The following is a 22,907-nucleotide window of genomic DNA, read 5'->3' as shown; positions in this document are numbered from 1 at the left end:
TGATGCAGCCCAGGATACAGTCGGCCTTCTGGACTACAAGTGCACATTGCAGAGTCATGTCCAGCCCCTCATTCACCAACGTCCCAAAGTTCTTCTCCATACGGCTGCTCTCAATCCCTTCATCCCTCAGCCTGTATTGATCCTGGGGATTGACCTGACCCAGGTGCAGGGCCTTGCACTTGGCCTTGTCAAACTTCATGAGGTTCACACGAGCCCACTTCCCAAGCAGTTATATATATACATATGTTCTGCTAGGGAGACCAAAGGGCATAACAAAAATAAGGCTGGCATAGAGTCCCAAATGAGGGAAAAATCTTATAATAACTTGAATCTCAAATACTATTATCCAACCATGAAAGGTAGAAAAAGATCAGCATCATATTTTTAAACTAAGTAGTCTCAATATTTTATCAGGTAAAACTATGCTTTTAAATATTTATTAGAACTTATAATCTCTCCAGGAAAAAAAAAACAACCATGAACCAAACAATCACAGTGATGAGAATTTAGAGAATTACAACTCAGAGACCAAAAGGTGCCTCTGAAGGGAAGGCTTAGTTTGGAAACCTCAGAAATGCTGAGCAGCAGATCACAGCCCCACTCTACGAGATGTCCATTTTGCCAACAGCAGAACTACCTGAGGCAAATCTGCCTCCCATCACTTGTTCCCACGCCTCCACTGTATGGGGAAAAGTCTGTATGGGGAAAACAGACTGATCTGGCTGGGAGATGTGGGGGACTTCCATGTTTTTTAGCTGTGCTGATTTTGTATTTAGTGGGTGGAAAAACCAAATGAGCTTCCCAACCCATTTTCCCAAACAGCTGTACGAATCAGAGGTCAGTGCAGGGACAGGAATAAGGAGGCCTGCTTAGCGTGACACATCCAAGAATTAAAAGCTGTTCCAGTGATGTTAACTCACCTACACACAAATTCCTTCAGTTACAAAGACTTTGGTATCTGCAGCATCGATTTACCTGGGCTCATAATGGACAATAAAAGCCTCTGAGAAGCAGTGTGCTCTTCAGAACTTTGCAGCTATGTTCTTTACTGTACAGCAAAACTTATTGTGGCTCACACAGTCCACAGCTACTGAAAACATCTGTGCCTACGTAGAAAAATGGTGTGAGGCACAGCCAATGAGAAACACACTAAGTTATGCTTGTGGCATTTTCTGTTTCAAGCAGTAAAGAAGCACTTTGAAGTCTGATTTTGGTCTTGCATAGAATAAAACTAAGCCAAGTTTCACTACAGAGCTGAGAAGGTAAAGATAATGTTCCAAGAACTTGTTGACAAAAAGAAACCTGCTAACTTCCTAAAGCTCAAATTAATTTAACACTAAGTTTGCATTTACCTGTTCTTCAAAAACTCCAGGAGATATCCTGGAACTGGTGTTTAGCACTTTCCTTTAGACTCACAGCACTCCATGAAGTACTGTGGAATAGCTAGAAAATCCAGATGTCCTCCATCTGTTCAGACTAACTGAATGTCAGTCCAAGTTCCCATAAAGTTCAGACACTGGGTCAGAAATACCACAAAAGCACAATAGAGCACCATGAACTGGCTCAGTTTTCAAAGTAGTAATTTCCTACAGCAGATTCCATACCAGATCAGATATAATTCTCTTTCTAAGGCCAAGATAAATGCTATGATATGTGCTTCAGCTGACTCAATAGAAATATTATTATGCACTTGCACCTAACTTGTATTCAAGTTTTACTACCAGGTAATAAGGCAGACGCACATTCAGTGTAAGTGCACAAGGAGTAAAGGACAGTCATGCTGTTAAAATCACTGACTTGCTATGTAATATATTCAGACAGGAAATTTATTCAGATTAAGAGGTGGCAGATCAATCATGCTTTTTTCAGTTGCAAGGGAAACAGCCTCAGAGTGCATTTAATCATCTTTCTGCTGGCCTACCTGCAATCAAGGGCTATGCAGAGAAAGAGAAAGGGTTATGAAGGACTGTGATCAAAGGATTACTTCTAGCTATCCACAGATACTTCAGATAAAAGCAGATAGTACTCACAAAGCCACATACTAAACTCTGGAATACCACGCTAATGACGTAAACAATTACAGGAAAGATTACATAAAGTCTTACATGCTGTAAACATCTTATTTTGCCCCTTTTTCTTAACTTCAGCATAATAAAAGTTTAACTTATGGAGAAGAGTCAATTTTCAAACTCTTAACACTCCCTGAAAGAGCATATGGAAAACAAGAGCAACCTGCTTTTACAGAGCAGAATTTTCAAAGATCCCACAACAGGATTAAGGCTACTGAATGTTTTCAAGACAAGAGGCCTTTATTCTGAGGTTTGTACGTAAGAATACCCTTCTCTCAAAAAAAAGATACAATTTAATCACTAGAACAAATCTGACGTACTAAGGCGCATCACTTCAAGAGCTCTTCACACTGCTGCTTTCCTCTTGCTACTCACATTGCACAAACACACTCAGGCTCCAGTATACAATGCACCCTGCAGACAGTGTATGACATGAGGGCCGCTGCTTCACACGTCTTTCAGCTTGTTCACAGCTTCCTATCCACCTTCAAGAGAAAACACAAAAGTAGCCCCTATCTGTAACAAACTACTTCCACTTTTCTGTAAGAAACTAAATTAGCTCTTTCTCTATATAGCAATCCATATGCAGTGTGTACATCAGAAACTGAGTAAGGTTGCTGTCAGGTTCTATGTTTTAATTTTCCTTTGAACATACAAAAAGAATTACATAAAGGTATCATCTTTCTAACTATAGATAAGTGCAGCACATTAAATAAAAAAAACCTGACCAACACACACGGAATAAAAAATTAACAATTCTACTGGCTAATACTAAATGGACTTCACTTTACCACAGGTACATAACTAGCAGTTCTTATAGTATTTCTCCATATTAGCTTTCACTGAAAACACAGAAAAAAATCCAGTTGCTTTCTGGACTTGTACTAAAGACACGCACTCTCCTTATGGTACCTCCTTTTACTGCTCATGTTTCTAAAACACTCATCAATGCATTGTTATTGCCTGTTAAGTAGTCTCCCTGGAATAATTCCCATGCTAGCACAATGCATGCTAAAAGGAAATCAAATAAGTCAGGTTTTTTATTCCATCAGAACTGATTGCTCCCTCCCTCAAAGGAAGAATAAATTCAGCCTCATTATCCCAGCTAGTGAAGACAAAAGGTACAGGTACTGTGCCTCTGAGTGTTTTAGAAGTCCTGCTAACAAGGATGATTGTTTCCAAGCTCAAGTCTGAAGGAAATCAAAGGATAAAATCGTACATGTCCCTTGTTATGGTCCATCAGTGTTAGCAATATTTTAATATTTTTTATTATCGCTATTATACAAGAAGACAGAAATTATAAGCTCAACACATACACGAAGGATTACATTAACACTTACTTGGACCAGTAATCTTTAAGCGTTCATTTTAGTCCCATTTTCTCATTAAACCAGGCAGCACTCTCTACTCACAGAGTGGCACCAACTGTAAGCAAGCATGTGCCTGAAAATTCCTGGCTTGCTTTAAGAAACATCAAACTGTATCAGACTAGAGGACAAGCAAGTTTAGTGTCCTGTCTCCAAATGCAGCCAACAGCAGATACTTCAGGAAAAACAGGAGAAAATATGAAGAAAAGATATTTCCACAGCATGCTCTTCTAATTTCTAGGACGTTTTAGCAGACTTGCGTTATGGCAGCATATTTATTTTTAATCCCTCAATTCAATTTTCTTGCCTGAACTTGATTAAGCAAGGTGTTTGAGCTTCTGCAATTTTGAAATTCACAACTTCTTATTGCAACAAGTTCCAAAATTTAACTAGATATTGTGCAAAATGGTACCTGCTTTGTTTGCTCCAAGCCGCACCAGCTGAATTAATCTGACACACCTCTAATTCTTGTGTTCAAAATGACTCTTTCCTATTCATTTTTGCCTATTCACTTCTTCCTTGTCCCCACACATTACTTACTACTTCAGATCTCTATAAGATCTCCAAACTAGTCCTCTTGCCAACCTGAAAGGTAATAACATATTTAGGAGCTCCCTCCACAGCCATCATTCCTTGTTCCCAAGACCATCCCTGGTACTCTCCTCTGTACTGTTTCTAGGTCACTGTACACTTTCCACAGCGGGGAGGACGAGACCACAAATACACAGAGCATTCCAAATAGAGGCAACATTGTCGCAGGGTATCTTGTCGTGAGGCCTTGGTCTGGTGGGGGAAGAAAGACACACAAGACACACTAGGATGGCGAGACAAGAGATGTCTGCCAGCTCAGCGCAGCAGGCAGCCTTTTTTTGAGCTTACTAAGTTCTACTTTCCCACATACAACATAAACATATTTTCACAAAGACATCCAGGAGTTCAAGCACCTGCACATTACCAAACAGTCTTAACCTTGTACTCCCTGCAACCCAAGGCCGTGTCCATGGAAACCATCTAACCAGCTCCACTGCTCCCATGGAACACGGCCTAACTTTTGCAATATCTCAAACTTCAATTGTGGGGCTACGACTTCACCCCACACAACATGATGGTGCAATAATATTTTCTCTTTTGTTTTCTGTATCCTTTGTAACCACGTCCAGTGTTGACTCTGCTCATCTGACATGACATTCCTAGAGTTACCCACATATACTGAAAACCTAAATCTCTTCTTGAACGACAACAACCAGCAGAGACCAAACTGCTGTGTACGTATAACTAGGATAATGTTTCTCTGTGCACGTCAGATTAGATTTTTCAACTCTATCTGCCATTTTATCATCCTGTCACTCAGTGTATCATGATATACTTCTGCAGCTTTCTGCTGTCAGCTTTCCTTGATACTGCCTTGGATAGCTATTACAATTATAGCTATATGCAGCATTTATTGTGGTTTCATGACACTCAGGTGGCAGTACAAGACACACCAGAGACTCGGGTGTTATTACGAAAGAGGGAGACAGAGGCAGCAATCTGCCCACCAAAAATTCTGCACAGCAAATCATCTGAAATTCCCCATCATTTTTAAGGGCCATAATAAGATGTTTTGGTAGCTGAAGTATGATGATGTCACGCCCCCCTCACCAACCAGGACCAATATCTGGGTACCACCCTGTCCCCACAGGTTCTTTGAAGTGGATGGTCTGAGCCTGTTCCTAAAGGAGGAAGGAGAGGAAGCGCCAGATATAAGTGTAGCCCTGCATCAGACAGGTTTGATTTGACGATCTCAGTATCTTTTCATAGCCCCTTCACTACAGCTGTATTTCTCCAGCACCAAAGGGAGCTGTAGTGACAAGATACTGACATTCAGTTTCCTGTTTGTTTGTTTGCTTGTTTTTTATTGTTTTGTGGGGTTTTTTTGTTTGTTTGGTTGGGTTTTTTTGTTTTGGGGGGTTTTTTTGGTTTTTTTTTTTAAATGAGGATGTGAATCTGGGCGCACTCAAACTCTCCTCAAGCCTCGGAGTTTTGGGGAAATAAAGTTACGCTGCCATATTTGTTACTTGTAACAAAGCACCAGCCAAGGACAAGGACGAGATTTTTTACTGTGACGGTGGTGACACACTGGCACAGGTTGCCCAGGAAGGTTTGTGGCTGTCCCATCCCCGGAAGTGTTCAAGGCCAGGCTCGATGTGGCCCTCAGCAACCTGGTCTAGAGACAGATGTTCCTGCCCATGGGGGGGGTGGGGGGGGTTGGGCCAGATAACCGTTGAAGCCCATTCCAACCCCTTCACATTCCACGATTCTATGACGGCCCCCAGTACCCAACTTTCCCTGCGGTGCTTCCTTCACTCAGCAGGTATCCGGGCTCAGTCCGCGCTGTCCTCGAGAAGGGGCACCGGGGGAGCGGCTGCCCCGGGCAAGCCTGACGCGGGCAGCCCCGGCCTCAGGCTGGGGGAGCCGCCGGCAGCCACCCCGGGCACAGCGGGGTGGGGACGAGCGGAGGGGCCCGGCCGCCACAGGCCGCGCTGGGCCGGGCCCGCGGGCGCGCCAGCGGCTCCTCACCTTCACCAGCCACATGCCCGTGTTCTGCTTGGCGCCGGTAAGGTCTAGCTCGGCCCTGTCGCTCATGGCGGGGCCGGGCGGGCTCAGCGCGGGCCGATCCAGCAGCGAGACAGGCGGCAGCAAAGCACACCCGGCACACGGCGGCCCGCGGCGGACAAACCTCCTCCTCTCGCACTGCGCGGCGGGGCGGGCCCTCACAGCATCCGTCCGGGCCACGGGTTCGACTCCCCGCCTTGGCGGGGCCGCGAGGAGAGACGGGTTCCGATGGCGGCCGCAGAAAGTTGCAGAATTACCGCAGTCACAGAATATTCTGAGTTGGGAGGGACCCACAAGGATCATCGAGTCCTTGCCCTGCACAGGACATCCCCAAGAATCCCACCATGTGCCTGAGAGTGTTGTCCAAACACTTATTGAACTCTGTCAGGCTTGGTGCTGTGACCACTTCCCTGGGGAGCCTGTTCCAGTGCCCAGCCACCTTCTGGCTGAAAAGCCTTGTCCCAGTATCCAACCTGAATCTCCACTAACTCAGCTTCAGGCCATTCCATCCGGTCCTATTAGAGCACACCACAGAGAAGAAATCAGTGCCTGCCCCTCCACTTCCTCTCATGAGGAAGTTGTAGACTGCAATGAGGTCTCCCCTCAGTCTCCTCCAGGCTGAACACACCAAGTGACCTCAGCTGCTCCTTGTACGGCCTCCTCTCTAGGCCCTCCACCACCTCAGTGGCCCTCCACCACCTCAGTAGCCCTCCTTTGGACACTCCCAAGGAGCTTTATACCGTTCTTATCTTGTGGTGCCCAAAACTCCACCCAGATTAAAGATGAGGCTGCACCAGTGCAGGTTAGAGTGGGAAGTTATTCTCTCCCTATACAGGATAAGTTATCCAAGCACACTGAAGAACAACAGCAGCATGCAAAATGATCTAGGGGAACTGGAGGAGCAGCCTGGAGAGAGGAGGCATCGCCATGACAGTACTCTTCTGTGTGAAAGGGAAATGGCTGGTAGAGGACCAGCTCTTGGGAAAGGGGTCAGAGCATCATGATGTGCCCAAAGGTCACAAAAGTGCAGAAAATACAGTTGGTGAATTGCTTTCCATGGATAAAAAGTAAAGAATTAAGCTTAGCTTTCCACAAAGGGAACTCATGGGGAAGTGTTGGAACAGGGTGTTTGAAGGTGGGATAGTGTCTTGGACACTGAAAATGTTCTGTATCAGGAGAGAGCAAGTGCCTGCCCATCCTGCTTTGAAGTGGGGTGTATTTGGCTTAGAAAAACCTCTCTAAGTCCTTATTTTATGATTCTGTCCCTATGCATGGGGATGTTTTCCTCTGTGCAATTTAAACTTGTTATTTCTCTTCTATCCATTGTGGACACAAGAAAGGCATGGACCTGTTGGTTCTCAGGTTGCCCAGAGAAGCTGTGGATGCCCCATCCCTGGCAGTGTTCAAGGCCAGGTTAAACAGGTTTAACCATGCAACCCAGGTTAAACAGGGTGGTTGCATGCCACCCTGAGCAACTTGGTCTAGTGGGTGGCATGCCTTCCCACGTCAGAGAGGTTGGAACTAGATGATCTTTAAGGTCCCTTCCAACCAAAACCACTCTATGGTCCCATGATTCTATGGCATAGAAAGCATTTTATTCCCTTCCTCTCTGCAGTTTTACTTTATCCCTTCACTGAGATATTTCCCTTTGGTTTGCCTCCACTTATAGTAAATAACCCCAGTTCGTTCAGCTCTGCCTCATAGGTCATGTTTTCTAGACCTCTGGTCATGCTCATTGCTCTCTGAAATCCCCCCAGTACAGGTTTACATCCTCCTTGAAGTCTGGTTGCTCAATATGAGGATTGTACACCATCTGAGGCTGTACCAGCAGCAAGCAGAGAGTTCTGCTGGTACAATATGCAAGAAATTGCTCATCTAGCTTGCAGAAAACAATCTCAGTATTACATCTCAGATATGACAGTCTGCCTTTCTATTTATAGGCAAGCATCTAGGTAACCAAGGAGGGCAATGCTTTTATGTATATCTGAAGAAATAACAGCTAACATTGAACTATTCTGATTAAGATTAATTACAATTAAAAATTACTTTTGCTTTTACATTGGAACTGTATTTGTCTGCAGAACTCACCTGGGTGGGTGGGTTGAGCTTAATATTATTAGTCAGCTTTCACTAGAAATTCAGATTTCATTAAGACAACCTTTCACAGACACACCAGATCATCTCCTTAAATGCTAACAAAAATGGAAGCAGATGCATCTCAACAGCTGTAAAACCAGCCAAGATTCCTAGGACTGTGCCACTTCCAAATATTGCAAAACCCTTAGGTTTTGTTCACCTAAAAAAAGCATGGATCTACACAGACAAACACCATCATTTTGCAGTCTGCTTTGGGTCCTACTCATAGAATCATAGAATAGTTTGAGTTAGAAGTGATCTTAAAGATCATCTAGTTCAAAACCCCCTGCCCTGGGCAGGGAAACCTTCCACTAGACCAGGTTGCTCCAACCTGGCCTTGAACACTTCTAGGGATGGGGCATTCACAGCTTCTCTGGACAACTAGTTCCAAAGTCTGACTACCCTCATTTAAAAACATTTCTTTCTTATGTCCAATCTAAACCTACCCTTTTTGCACCTTGTTCTTTCACTGCAGGCCCTGGGTAAAAAGTTTCTCCATCTTTCTTGTAGGCCCCTTTTATGTACTGAAAGGTCACGATAAGGTCTCCCTAAAGCTTCTCCAGACCCCCAGCTCTCTCAGCCTGTCTTCATAGAGGAGGTGCTCTAACCATTTTAGCATCCTTCCTCTGGACCAGCTCCAACAGGTCTGTGTCTTGTGCTGGGAACCCCAGAGCTCGATGCGGTACCCCAGATGGGATCTCAAATATTCCCCCAAGGAAAACACTGAATTAACAACAAAGTTGTCCCTCTGCCACCACTCCCAGCTCAGTCTGTGTGCTGAGATCACACCTGCCACCACTTTTCAAAAAGAAAAAACAGTGGAGTGGATGTTTCTATCAAGAGTGACATTTACAGCAAAGCGGAGTCATGGGGGTACAGATGAGCCTGTGCTCCACCAGATGGGCCATGGAAGAAGAGGAGCTCCACTTGCAAGCAGCCCAGTGGCAGGTGACAGGAACACGGCTGACCACCTCAGACTCCTTGGAGAAGGAATCAGTGAGGAGTCATCATTCATATTCGAGGCAGAAAAGACAATAGTAAAAACCTCTGTAAAAGCCTGTCAATTGGGGTGGCTCAGCTGGCAACCCAGAGGGGAAGGAGGCCAGGCAGACATCTCTCCTGGCTCCCTCCAGGCAGCCTTTCCGTACCTGTTTCCATGGAAACTGAATTTGAAAGGACAACAAGCAGGAAAAGAGTGCATTTTCATTAATTCATCATTTAATGTCTCAACCTTCTGTTTGCCAGGGACACATTTAGTGCCATGGAGGAGGATCCAGGGGCCAGCTGCTAAGCAGCAGAACTGTGAGTTAATCAACCATTTTCTTCTTGCAGGCATTGAAACAGATGTTATGCCTGAGGAGAGAGGTGGCCAAATTCAGACTTGCACAACCTTTCTCTCTTTTTTTTCCCCTTGTGCAGTGAGGTGAGATAAAGAGTCTGCAACATAGTCAGCGTTGCACAAAGTTTCTCTTCATCATTTTTAGGACCGGGCTAATCACTGCATTCTGATGGTGCTGGGTGAAAACCAGCACAGTAGAAGAGGCGAAAGGCCTGATGCTGTCCCGTTGAAGCTGACAGGAGTTTTGCCAAGGGGAACTCATGTACTTTCCTCAAAACCTGGCAAGAATGAGGGGAGATGTGCTTCTGGAAGCTGGTGGTCCCATCTAAGATGTCAGTGATGGACACCATCAAAGAATATCCACTGAAAGCACTTCTTAGCAATAAAATGGAGCTCTTAGTGGGGAAAAAACCTGCTGGGTTTTTCCATGAGAGAGTGCTCGAACCATTCAGCTGTATCCTCTGTGGAGAAAGCCTGCTTTATAGCTAGGTAACACTAAAGCAGGACACCTGGGAAGTCTCTTCAGCTCATCTTCCCAAGGGTGTCACCAGGGACAACACTCATGCACACACTGGTCACTGCTTTGTGACTCACTGGTTCCCACTGGAGGAAAGGAGATCTGGATATACAGGTAGAGAGCTGGCCAGCAACCCCTGGAGGCTTTCTTTTCCTGAGCCCCCCTAATAGCACCAAACAGAGGAACCTCTGCAAAGACGGCTCTTGAAGATGACAGGATTCCTTTGCTCCAGCTTCACTGGTTTAAGTTGCAAGATGATTCATAGAGTCATAGAATCATAGAATATGCTGAGTTGGAAGGGACCCATCAGGATCATAAAGCCCAACTCCTGGCCCAGATTGGGACACCCCGAGAGTCACACCATGTGCCTGAGAGCATTGTCCAAACACTTCTTGAACTCAGATAGGCTTAGTAGTGTGATCACTTTCCTGGGGAGCCTGTTCCTGTGCCCAACCACCCTCTGGGTGAAAAACTTTTTCCTGATATCCAACCTAAACCTCTTCCAACTCAGCTTCATGCTGTTTCCTCAAGTCCTGACACTGGTCACCAGGGAGAAGAGATTGTTACTTACCCCTCTGCTTTCCCTTGGGAGGATGTTGAAGACTGCAATGAAGTCTCCCCTCAGTCTCCTCTCCAATCTGAAAAGACCAAGTGACCTCAGCCGCTGCTCATATGGTCCTCTCCAGACCTCTTCACCATCCTTGTGCCCCTCCTTTGGATGCGCTCTAATAGCTTAATGCCTTTTTTATCTTGTGGTGCTCAAAACTGCACACAGTACTTCAACATAGTTCTTATTCTCTGCCTGTCAGGAAGAAACTATGGGATGATGCTGTTTTAGAAACATCAGAGGTCTTGATGAAAACTACATTTTTAATATATTTTTCCTGGTGCAGACAAAAACCTGGGGAAGTGAAGCAGTTGGTGTAGAAAAGAAAAAAAATAGGGCACAAAATAATTAACGTATTATAAGCTAATACAACACAGAGATCTGTTTTGCGCTCTGTGCAGATGTCCCCAAGCGTTCTAATTTGGATAGAGTAGCAGATGACAAACAGTTTTGTACACCAGATTAAACAAATCAACTCTAATCACGCTAAACTACAAGCACTGAATTATATCAAGCAGGTGGATCTCAACTTGTGTTTCAGTTTCTAAGCAAGAGAGAGTGCATGGAATTTCAACAAGAGGAACAAAATTTCCCTACATGCATGACAACAGAGAAGATATTGCCCCGAGTGACAGAAAAACAGTCACAGCTGACTTTGGCTCCTTTTCACTGCTCTGCCAGCAATGCATTTGCAGACTCCCTGTCTTTATTATTTCCACATGGTGGATGAGGAGGTGAAGTGTGTCTGGCACAGGCAAAGAGGAGAGGGACTACAGCTCCTAGCTATGGTCCTGTGAAATCACATGAAACACATGAAAGCCTCTTCCTACCTTGAATTGCTGCAACAGCTTTGCTGCTCTGGAACTCACAGTCCAGATGTGCCACGAGAGTCCAGCCATAGGCTCTCCCAGCAAGATAAACCATACCACCGGGCCACAGTCTCCCCTTCCTGTGAAAGGCATTGGAGCACGGCCAGCAAGCCTCCATCCCATCACAATGTTTGAGTGGCTGGAGACACATAGGGATGGGAAGAGTTTGGGATGGGCCATGAGGCTGCCCAGGTTGTGCTGGCCACCTGACTGGCCCAAAAAACTGGGCACCCTAAAAGCCAAAGGCCACAACTTCCTTCCTGTGACCAGGTGCAGCTTGGCCATCTCACAGCCCAGATGCTGTGCTTAGGTATACCAAAGTGTTCACTTAGATTCATGCAGCTAGAAGATCTTGCTTTGGTGATTTCTCACTCCTCCTCAGAGCAGGTCTCCTGGGGGACAGCTGGACCACCTGTCTCCTTTTCTGGCTGCTGGCACTGAGCAAGTTGTAGGATCACCATCTCCTTGAGACACACTTCATATTTGATGGGAGCCCTTAGCATTTGCAAATGATTCCTGGTAGGTGTGTGATCTTTCCCCATTTCTTGGTTCTCATGTTTTGAGAAGGCATTTCACAGGTAAAGACTGTGATGTTGCAGAAATCTGGTTTCACCTCTCCTCTTCTCTGTGGATGAGGTGACACCCCCAGTTAGTTTTCTAACATGTCCAGGTGCTGGAGGAGCTGAGTGCTGCCCACATCTGGAGGATTCCTGAGTTCAGCTGCGTTCGCAGGAGCTGTGCTAGGCGACCACAGGGTCAAATTATTTGGGTCTGGAGTTAGAGCTGAGATCTGCTGCCAGGCACAGAGGGAAGCTCCTGCAGAAGCTGACTTTGATTTGGGAGCACTGAGCCAGGAAAACTATTCTACCATCAGCTAATGCTCTGACTTCCTTCATTCCTGTCAGCCAGCCTTCTCATTAACAAATTAAGGTGAGCAGGGAACTCACTTTGGAAGAGGAAAACTAATGGAGTGAGATTGTTACAGGGCTGCTTGTCCTACTCCGTTACAAGTTCCACACAGCATCAGCAGAGCTCTGCTGGCCAGTGAGGATCTCTCCTATAGCCTGAATATCTGATTTTTCAGCCAGCAAAGATGCAAAGGTGCAAGAATTAAATCTCAAAACTACCGTTAATGCTTGAACTGCCAGGGTAAGCAGAAGGCAAACTTTTGCCATCTTCACCCGTGATGTATCACTTGCATCCCTGCACTGCAGGTGGTCTGCGTAAGCTGGAAAAAAGAGAGGAAATAATCTGCAGAGAGGCAAAAAACATCTGGGAGGATCATGATCATTTATTTTGGAATAGAAGAAAAGAAAGTCTGTGTTGTTTATTCCCAAAACAGGACATGGGCCAATCTGCATATCTATTTCCTGAGGCAGCAAAGGATTCTCAGTGTCTCTTTAAGGCCAAAATATATGTTGTAGCCATTGTGTTTTCAAACTGCTTCTGAGCAACACATTAATAACAGACTTGTTCATCCCAAGCTGTTCTGTGGCGGAGGGTGCGAAAGCATCAAGATTGTGGCAGAGCGCCCATTTCAATACAATGCTAGGCAGTATGAAATCTTAAACATGGCAATTCTGCCTGAAAACAGAACACAAACCCCCAGTTCTGAACAGAGGGCAATCTTCATTCATTAATTAATCATTTTTAATTCTTTCTATATGTTTACAGCCACACATATTTATCTATGCTATACATAGGAGAACATTTAATTTTCAGGGTAGTGGCACTGCAGTTTGCTTGCAGTTTCACCCATACTATGTCTTCCATCACGTTAACGGTGTGCGGTGAATTTGACTGTAGGCATCTTGGCCTCTAGTTTGTTTGGATTTTCACCATATCAAGGAAAGAAAGAAAAAAGAAGAGAGAATTGAAAGATGCATTTTTTTTTTTTAAAGGAAGAAAACATTTGTCAGAGAATTTCAGAGATACTTGTTGAACCTCATTTAAAATAATTTATTTAAAAGTGACCATAAAATTGACATTATCTCTTTAACTCCAGCTATGTTTTGCCTCTCCCTGCATAAAAAAGTATTATCTAGTATTTTTCACCAATGTCTCTCAAGAAAGATTTTAAAGCATCAACATTTTCAACTCAGTAATTGTACAAAGGTAATATGAGCTCTGAGCAACTTGTTGCTTTCTAAAGTGCCTTTTCACTGTAGGTGTGGAAATGTTATATAGAACTCGGTGCTACCTGTTCTCCAGTTCTCCACTCCTTTAGCTTTTTTTCTGAGCCTTTTTTCTGGTAACGTACTACTTCAGCATGAAAGGTCAGTGATATCTACACTCGTCTCCTGGACTTACTGAATGCACAAACGACTTGTTGAAGAGTAAGGAATTTCTGCTCAGCTACCAGAAAAAATTGTTTGCATTGGATTTATTTCTCTTGTGCTATAATTAAACAAACTTGATTATATGTCACTGATATTCCCATTATTATGTAGGTACAGACAATGCACAGTCGCCAAAGTATGTTATTGTTATATCCTAACAGACTATTGTTTTGCAGAGGGAGCTTCCCAATGAAACTTGGAGAAGGCTGTGTGACTAAGCTGAGCAAAAACAACATTAGTGACCAGAAGAACAAATCTACATGGCTACTAAAGAAAAACAAGACATTTCTGTTGGGAAGCCAAGCCAACCTGCTATATAGGGGTCACACTGAACATGTATAGAACTGACTGGATGACAACCTCCTGCAGCTGCCTACAGCTGAAAGCATAGGCAGGTGTAAATAATTTTGAGATTGTGTGTACATCCAACCTGGTATCCCACCCTTGCGCCTGGTTGCAGCTCAGCCACAGCAATGCCTCACAACAAGCTCTCAATGATATAATTAACTGCAGACATCAGGCATGTCTGCTTCATTACTGCTGTGTACTGCCTGCAGGTTGTTTCCAAAGCCTTTCCACCTAATGGCCTTTGCTGTCAGCTCTCTTTTTTCCCTATGTGCTGATGGTTGGCACTTCTCTAAAACAGTGCTAATGATCTAATAAATATGATTATGCAAGAGTGGTTTGTCTCCTCACTTCATAAGCTAACAGTGCTACTACAGACCAGAGTAAAATACATTCTCTTTGCCAGAAAGAATGGCTTTCCCAGTAAATTGAAATTAATAAACTGGAATGAGTAGAAAGTGTTACAGACCTACAACTGGATCACATTTTACTGGATTTCTGTTGATGGATAAGGGTAAATAAGGTTTGAAATTTTGCCTTCTAATTAATTATTATGAGTTAAACATCAAAAAAAAAAAAAAAAGAAAAAAATGGCATTTCAGTCAGTGGGAGGAAAATAAGCAGAAAAGGACTAAGGAAAACAGAAAATAAGACCAGTGAGAACAACAAGATCCAATGAGAACGTGTCAAACAGTGTGAGAGGGGCAGAGAGCACAGCCAACCCTGATGGCCTCATGTTGCTTCATTTTATATTCTGGCAAATGACACATGGGGCTGGGAGAAAGAAATATGATGTTTGTGGGATTATTTATTATCAGAGGCCATTTCCTCAGTATGCTTCTTGTTGAAAACCTCAGGCTTATCACTGAGAACAATTTCTTCTCGAGACTGAGCATTTGGCAGCGGCAGCCCTCAAATTGGCAGCTTGCAGGATACATCCACCTCCCTTCAGAAGCTCACACACTGTTTCACATGCAAGTGTCATTTCTGGAATCCTAACATGGTCAGGCCACCTCTTTGCTTCGTATACTACTGAGGTTGAGTCACTGAAGCTTTATGTAACAAAGCTGAATGCTAAACTCTTTCTTAAAGTTACCAGAAGAAAAAAACTTAAGTAACAATAGGCCTTTTCTGTCTGCACTGAGATTTCCCTTCCAAGCCTGCAGTATTTTCACTAGCTTTGTAAACCTAATCCCATTACTTCTCCCTGCCCTTATGGCTCGCAGGACCTTTCCTCCTTTCACCCTTTGGCTTACAGTGGCTCTCGTTGTTCTGTGAATTCAAGCTCTTGGCCTCATTTTACCATGTTACTTAGTTGTCCTTCTTTTTAGCAGGGATAGTTGTCCTCACTCAAATAACCCTTCTGGTTGTTACAGCTTTTTCAGGGCCTTACCATTATATTCTTATTCTTATCATACATCTTCTTAAAACCCTTTTCTGTATTGCAGCACCAGTGCTACACCAAACACATGTAAGGTTATCCTTTCAGTTTCTTATTATCAGAGCATTTGCCTAATCTGCCTGTTCTTAGTCTGGGGCTCAGAGTCCCTCAGCAAATTAACAGTCTTGCTTTTTTACACTGTTCTTTGAGAAAGAGTATTTCCTATCTGCCTGCCTTGCCTTGCCCCATGGATCTGGTTCATATCTGCTTGGCACGTTAGCTAGTTATTTCTTAGAGAACAAAAGGAACGTAATCCTTTTAGAAACACTTCAGTATGAACCACCACGTTTCCTGCCTTCAGCACCTCTGCCTCTAATTTACTGATTTGCTGTTATAGATTTGCTATCATTGCTGATCTGACTCAGCCATCTCATAAAAAACACCAAAGAAGAACTCCGGACCCAGCTCAGCCTCTAAGTCATTTCGCTGTCCCTGCTGTGCATCACCGGCACCTCTGATGGCCCTGGTTACCACTGAAGATCCTAACCCTTTTGATCAGGAGCGGAGGCAGCAATGACTTGAAGTCAGCCATAGACTTTATCCTCACTTGCTGGCATGTTGTGCTAGGCAATAACGACTCCCTAACAGCATGATGGTTACATTACCTGAACTTTCTTTGTTCACATGGAGAACATCTGGGGTGAGAGAGAAGACATCTTTCTGACCATGCTAGGAATAATGAAGTCTGATTTCTCTTCCACTTAAATCTCATTTGGCTGACTTTGAGTCTTTCCTTTGGCTCAGACAGGCTTTTCTGTCATCATTAATCTTAAATATTAATACTACATTAACAACTGTGCAATAATTTTCAACATGTAGATGGTTGACATTGAAAAAGGGAAATATTTAAGGATTTCCTTACCGTATGGAGAGACGAGTACCAGACCCGAGATTAAATTTCTGTGACTTGCTTTCCTTGTCTTTTTGTTCTGATCTCAGTGACATACAACCATGCTTTTGCTGTAGAAAACACAGACATAGAAAGTCACTTGTGCCTGCCAGCTCATCGTGGGCTTTCTAGGAATACAGAATCCTTTAAAAAAAGGAGCCCACTGCTACATTAGAAAGGTGGACAACACAAAATCATTAAGATGACTGCTCAATAAAACTCAGCTTTTGAAGATCAAGGCAGGTCATGTGAAATGCCCTCGTGCTTTGATAAGTTGTAAGTTTGGCATGAACTCCATTTTGAGTACTTGTGGATCAAGTGATTTTCTCTCCTGTAAAACATTGTTGATTGAACAACCGTTACGGTTTTGATGAGGGACTTTCAAATGGCTGTTGGAGTAGCAGGAGATTTCACACCAAGAGAAGCAAATGTAAAAAAATGGGTAGCAATTTCCCTTGGGCCCAATGAGCATTTAGCTGACATGTCTGTACAGAACAAAAGGCCTGGGTGTTAAACCATCCATTGCCTCTGCTGAGAGACAGTGCAAGTTATATCTGATAGCCATTAAGAGGTGCTTCAGTTAAGCACCCATAACTGTGCAGCTCTTCACTAGAAAATTTGCTGATATTTTGAAAACATGTGGTACTTCCCTAGTCTCAAAAATCCTTGACAACCTGTCAAAGATAAGAGTCAGTGTCTAAGTCTCCACACTAATAATTACTGCTCTAACCTGCTAGAGAAAGTGCCAGATACTCACCTTCCTCTTAGGAAATGTGATATCTCTGGTAGCTAATTACATCTCTTTTTAAGGTATTTAAAGCAACTGTCCATTCTGACCCTCTCCAACAATGTAGCTTCTGTCAACTGCTTTTGAGAGCTCTGGGAGACCACTGGCTGGTAGCAGATTTCCATTCTTCCACTGTTGTTAGTCTGTGCTTGTAAACAGTGACAGAAAACAGAAACATGAGTGTTGTTTGAACAGCCAATATTTGCTATAGAATAGCAAATTTGCTAAGAAAGTGTCTCCACAACTAGGGGCAGATCCCACAGCCTCTGCTCAAGTGAGTTATCTCTCTGCACACAAGTGGTGCTGTCAAGTTCAATAGGCCTGTCTGTGCAAGGATCAGACTCACCGGCCTCCCATCATCTGTGGCATGGGACAAAGATGTGGACAGCTTTTGCATTGCTGATCCTCTGTGTATTTTTGCATGAGTTTGGGAATCTACTCTTAGTGGGCAAGAGTGTGTGTGGGGAAAAAATGCAAATAAGGTGAAAATCACCAGAAATTTAAAAGGGATCTTCCCCCACCTAAACACAGTCTATCAAAGTTAATGTGCCATTGCAGGAAGTGCTGCATTGCATATAAAAATGCTTCCTTGAAAGAGTCATTAAAATTGCAAAGTCAAGTAGCCAAACAAAAGAGGCCAATATTTAGGCTGCTCACACACCATTATTTCTGTACTTCTATGTTTCAGCGTTGCAATAGAGCCTTGAATGTCAGGACTACATAGCATTTAGCTTGCTTTTCTATGGGAAGGAGGCCCCTGGGGTCATGCTATCTGTGTAGGTGTGTGTCTACTCGACAATTGTTCCCTCCCTGGCTTTTGAAACCATCCACCAGTTTCAGCTAAATCCTAAAGATACTATACTACCCTAAATATATGGAAATTAGAGGTCCAATTGAGGAAAGACATCCTGCTAGAGATCCGGTAAGAGAGAGCAAGAGAAACCCAGCCCTTCAGAGCTAACAGAGCAGCCTGAAGGAGGAGATGCTTAAAATACTCCAGGTATGAGAAAAGCCTCAGCTGGTCTCCATGCTTTATTAAAAACTTGGGCACAGTCAAAGTTTACTCCTCTGATGGTTCTTTAAACGGGATAAGTATCGTGGTGACACTGCAGACTGGTCCCAGAGCTCCTTGCTTCTCTGCACAGCCCAGACCCACACAGTCAAGCGCTTCCCATAGGGGCAATGCTACAACACTGGCTTGGCCCACACTGTGGGGAGTCCCTCAGCCTCTGCCCTGCCTGCTGCCTTCCATGAGAAACATCCCTTCTCCATGGGATCTGCTGTGGCAGCTGCTGCCACAGAAGCATGAGGGCTTTGCAAACACAGGGTAAGCCATCTCTGAAGCTCCCAATCAGGATGCCTGGCTTCAAGGGGAAGAGATTCAAGTCCTCTCCTGCTGTGGAAATGTGCAATAGACTTATTATGCAGCTGCCCTGGGAGGTATTGGTCCTTCTCATGCAGTAAGTTGACAGTGAGATGCTGTACAAACCTCTGGGGGAGAGCAGTGCAGGTGGCTCTCTGGAGAGAGAGTGGCCATGGTCAGGAGCAAACATGAGGAGCAATTGATAAGCAGGATGGAGGGACAGCAGCCTGGAGTGGCTAAGCCTGAACCCATCTTCCCGAGACTGAGGAAGACCATTACCTCTACAGATAGGAAACTGAAGATCAGTGAAAGGGCAAGTTGGATGCTGCTTCCTTTGTGGAGAGGAGCCTTATGAAGAAGTGGTGTTTCTTCCAGGCAGGGGCTGAAGGAGTGAAGAGGAGGCTGAGCTGCACAGGGGTTTGTAGCCATGGATCAATGTTGCTAGTCAAAGATGAACACCAATTTTAAACTTGTGCTCAAACCCCTCCGTGTCCTGTGAAACAGAATCTAAGATCCTCTGTAAAGTATGTCATAGTGTTACACGTTTATTTTTTATGAACCAGGCCCAGTTGCATGCTGTCCCTTCTATTTGCAGTCTGTGAAGCCTTTTGGTGTGGCAGTATTGTTAGAGCCAAAGGTTTAAAGATTTTTAGGTAGGTGCAATAACTTCTATGAGGCCAATTAATATAGCTGGAGAAAGCAGATGAGGTCTGGGGCATGTACACTCCTCAGGAAAGGTGAGGTGAATTTCAAACCTAACTGCACATGGGGAACAATTGTTCTCTAATTCTCTAATAATTCTCTAATTAGACCTGTGTCTGAGCTAGCCATCTGACAGCACCTGTGGAATATAAAGAAAATATTGGTAGTTATCTCCTAAGGGGAAAAGAGATGCAGGTAATCTATAGAATAATAGCAGCATGAGGTAGAGCACTGAGAGTTTGATTATTGAAAAAGGTACAGAGAGGAGGATGGTAACTTATTAAAAAATGTTAGTATTCAGGGAAGTGATGAGATAATACAGCTCCCATATTTACCTGAAAAATGTTTTATAGGATTTCCTTTGAGAATCAGGACTGGGAGATCAGAGGTAGAACAACTACACTGTAAGAAGTGTTGTCTGTTGGAAGCACTTCATCCCAGCTGACTCATACAAAGAGTTGAAGATTGTATCTTTTGACAGGCTGAGAAAGAAGCTTTCTTTTGCCTTTGCAAAGTTGTGCCTAGTGCATTTCAAACTCCCGATCATTTGGCAGATCCTTGCTGTCTCATATTAGCTGCTAAACCAAGAATTCCTCCTGATGAAGAGGTTCTAATATGACTTTTTGATCAAGACTGCTCAGTTTCTAATTGAGGGTGTGCATCAGCCAAAATAGGATGATGCCTCAGCTGCCTGCGTCATGTCTCATCTCATTTGCTACTGATATTTGGAGGCTGGTGGGGATCCCTGCTTTTCCTATGTGCCTAAAGCCAGATGAGAGGTTCCAAATTCACTTGTCCATGTCCCAAGAGGTATCAATCTGTTAGGCTGTGCTCATCTCCCAGTGTTAGTGAAAATTACCCCCAACAGGTAGATGACTGAGTAGCTCCTTTCACACTCAGTTTTCCAGGACCTTGATGAGCAGAATTTGACAAATGGGGATGGGACAGAAATTTCACTGGTTGCCTCAGCTGATGGTGATTCATCATTTCATCCCAGGAATGGACAAGGCCACCTGGTTTCTGCAGGCCAGCCCAGCCACATAAATGGAGAAGCCTGGTCTTGTGGGGTGGACAGTCTCCCTGCTCTCAGATCCACTCACCCCAGCATTGCTGCAGCCCCTGGCTAGGGAAGCAGATCTCAGACAGTCCCCTTGTCTAGGGATACAGAATCACCTGAGGTCTCAGGGAGCTGCTCCTCAGGCTCCAGCCCATCTCTTCTCAGCATTTGGGACCTGAGATGGTCCAAGGCTTGTAGGTGGGGTCGATTTGCTAAAAAGTAAAAAAATACTCCTGATGCTGGTGAGACTCCCAAATTTGCCTCCCTCAAATTTAAGTCCATATTCCAAACCAAAGCTTCTTAACAACACAGAGCTAGGAACGCTTTCGTATTCGCAGTGCTACTGAAGTTTATGCTCTGAAATACTTGAAAAAGAAAAGTGATGCGGAGTCTTGTGGGTGGTTCAGAGCTGACACCTGGAATAGGTAATGCCAGCTGACAGAACATTCCAGGAAAGCTGCAAATACCTGTGTGACTGTATGCATGAGGAGCTACTCGGTTCTGTGACAGTAGCCCATGTCTCCCATGGTTGCCATGGAGATGAAGTCTGAGAGGCCTTCACTCTTTTATGTCCCTAGAAGATCCTGAGATAGCCTTGAGGCAACAGTCAAGCCCAGCTGGTGCTAATGCCAGCTGGAGGACTCATTGATCCTCTCAGGTGAGCAATATGGAAGGTCAGATCCATTTGTTGTGGGCATCAAGGAGCTGTTCATTAATGGGGTCCCTGGGCTCTTGAGTCACAACTCCAGTTGGAAAGCCACTTATGGTAAATTTGAATTACCTCTGGCAGCAAATGAGTCATGGAGGTTCGGCTGCAGTGGATGGATTCCTTGGTCCTGGCACTTTGCCTCAGTGCACAGATGTGGAACAGTGGAAGGTGAGAAACTACTAGCAGAGCAGCTGGGGTAACACATGGCATTTTGTGTGCATTTTGTTTTCCACCTCAGACCCACTGTTTGTATTCTGCTCACATGATGATAAAAGCTGAGCCTCACCTGGGTGGTGGAAGATGGAAGTTGCCTTGGAAACTTGCTGCAAGACCTTGATGGCTTCTGGACAGCTTCCGCAAGGCTCTGGGCTTTGCACACACCAGCAGCAGGCTGGTCTCCTTTTTGTAAGTTGCTGTTTTTCCATCATGCCTTTTTTCCCCGGATGGGAACCCACCACTGTGGATTCTTCTGGTGCTGTGGGGGAAGCAGCAGTGGGAAAGTGGGCTTACTCACTTTCACAGAGCTCAGATGTACCTCTAAGTCTGGCCAAACCTTCAAGGAGAGGTACAAAGCAGCTGAACAGAAAAAAGCAAACTCTAAAAAGTGGAAAGGATCATTAGTCTTCCACGGCCTCAGTGTCAATTCTCTCAGCTTCTGTGTAAGGTGGAGAGTCCTCACTCCTCATCATGCTTCCCAAGCACTGTGCAGCAATTGTCCATGATGGCCACTAAGATGGAACCAGATCGCTCACTGCTGGAACAGGATTCTGCTCCCATGGCTTAGCATATGGCTCACACATTTGACCTCATTGTGTCCTTCTTGTCCATGAGGCCAATGTGCCATCCACAACTCTATCATGTATTGTGCAATGGGAAGAGGGGAAAGTCAGGCAGAAGAGGAAGGTGCCAACAAATATAAATCAAAATCACAGTAAATGGCAGACATGGAGTATGGAATGGCCAGGAGGGGAAGAACCAGCTTCTGTCCTGTCCTATGAAAATTGTTTCTTACAAGGAGTCTAGTTCCTTTTCCAACACTGGCCTCTATTGGAGTTCTGGAGACCCTATTCCCAAACATATATATAACTCCCAAAAATTACACAATAAGAATCCCCTTCTAAATGATGAATGGCATTCAGGATCTCCCACTGTTATCATCTTTCTTGTTTCTGTGGACAACCCTGTCCTCAGAAAACCTCTTTTGCTAGAGGATTTTGTGTGGGAGCAGAGAGATCCAGCAGCAGCAGAGCTCTGATAAGAAGGACAACATGGTGTGTGAGGCCCTGCAGACCAGACACGTGACCTGCTTGTGGGTCATTGAGAAACACCTAAAGGTACTTACAACAAGATGATGTGTACAAGACTCATTGTGAGATGTTGTGGGAAAAGCATTTTTTGGGATTTTTTCAAGAGCTGTGGGAACGTACAGGACTTAGTTCAGGGTGTTGGGGGATGGATTAAAAGTGGGGAAAGGATGGAATTGAGGTGGATTGGAAAGGAGTGAGTGTCAGAAAAAAAAGAGCATAGAAAGGGCAGGTCGGTATGCTCTCCTGAGCCCTGCCTGCACGTGATCGCTCCAATCTGTTCTGTATTCTCATTAAAACCTATTTTCATCTGGTAAAACCAGAGTGTGCTTTCTGTCCGAGTGGGTGTGTGCGAGCATAGCAAGCGTGATCCTGGACTGGTTGGTGAGCAGCGGCAGAGGGCTGAACACTGCAGCAGCAGCAGGGCTGCGAGCCAGGGGCTTGCACATCCAGGTACCAGCCATGGGGTAGC

At 44.5% G+C, this 22,907-nt stretch overlaps 1 protein-coding gene and 1 long non-coding RNA gene across 2 annotated transcripts in view; both read right to left on the bottom strand.

Moving 5' to 3' along the window:
* GTF2F2 (general transcription factor IIF subunit 2) overlaps positions 1 to 6,138 on the bottom strand; it is a 90,260-nt gene extending 84,122 nt beyond the window's left edge. Inside the window, exon 1 of the mRNA XM_027674333.1 lies at positions 5,996 to 6,138. Coding sequence (XP_027530134.1) covers positions 5,996 to 6,061 — 66 coding nt within the window. The 5' untranslated portion in view covers positions 6,062 to 6,138. The remainder of the gene's footprint in view (positions 1 to 5,995) is intronic.
* An 8,856-nt stretch (positions 6,139 to 14,994) lies between these two features.
* LOC113963802 lies at positions 14,995 to 20,630 on the bottom strand. The gene is made up of 3 exons (XR_003532961.1): positions 20,539 to 20,630; positions 17,271 to 17,443; positions 14,995 to 15,178 (listed from the first exon to the last, which is right to left on the bottom strand). It is a non-coding gene; the product is annotated as an uncharacterized LOC113963802 (long non-coding RNA).
* Between the last annotated feature and the right edge of the window lie 2,277 nt (positions 20,631 to 22,907).

This window comes from Neopelma chrysocephalum, unplaced genomic scaffold (assembly GCF_003984885.1).
Source record: "Neopelma chrysocephalum unplaced genomic scaffold, ASM398488v2 Primary Assembly neopelma1_25, whole genome shotgun sequence".
NCBI classification, from domain to species: domain Eukaryota; kingdom Metazoa; phylum Chordata; class Aves; order Passeriformes; family Pipridae; genus Neopelma; species Neopelma chrysocephalum.
The sequence above is the reverse complement of the archived record's forward strand: the minus strand, read 5'-3'. Positions and strand labels throughout refer to the sequence as shown.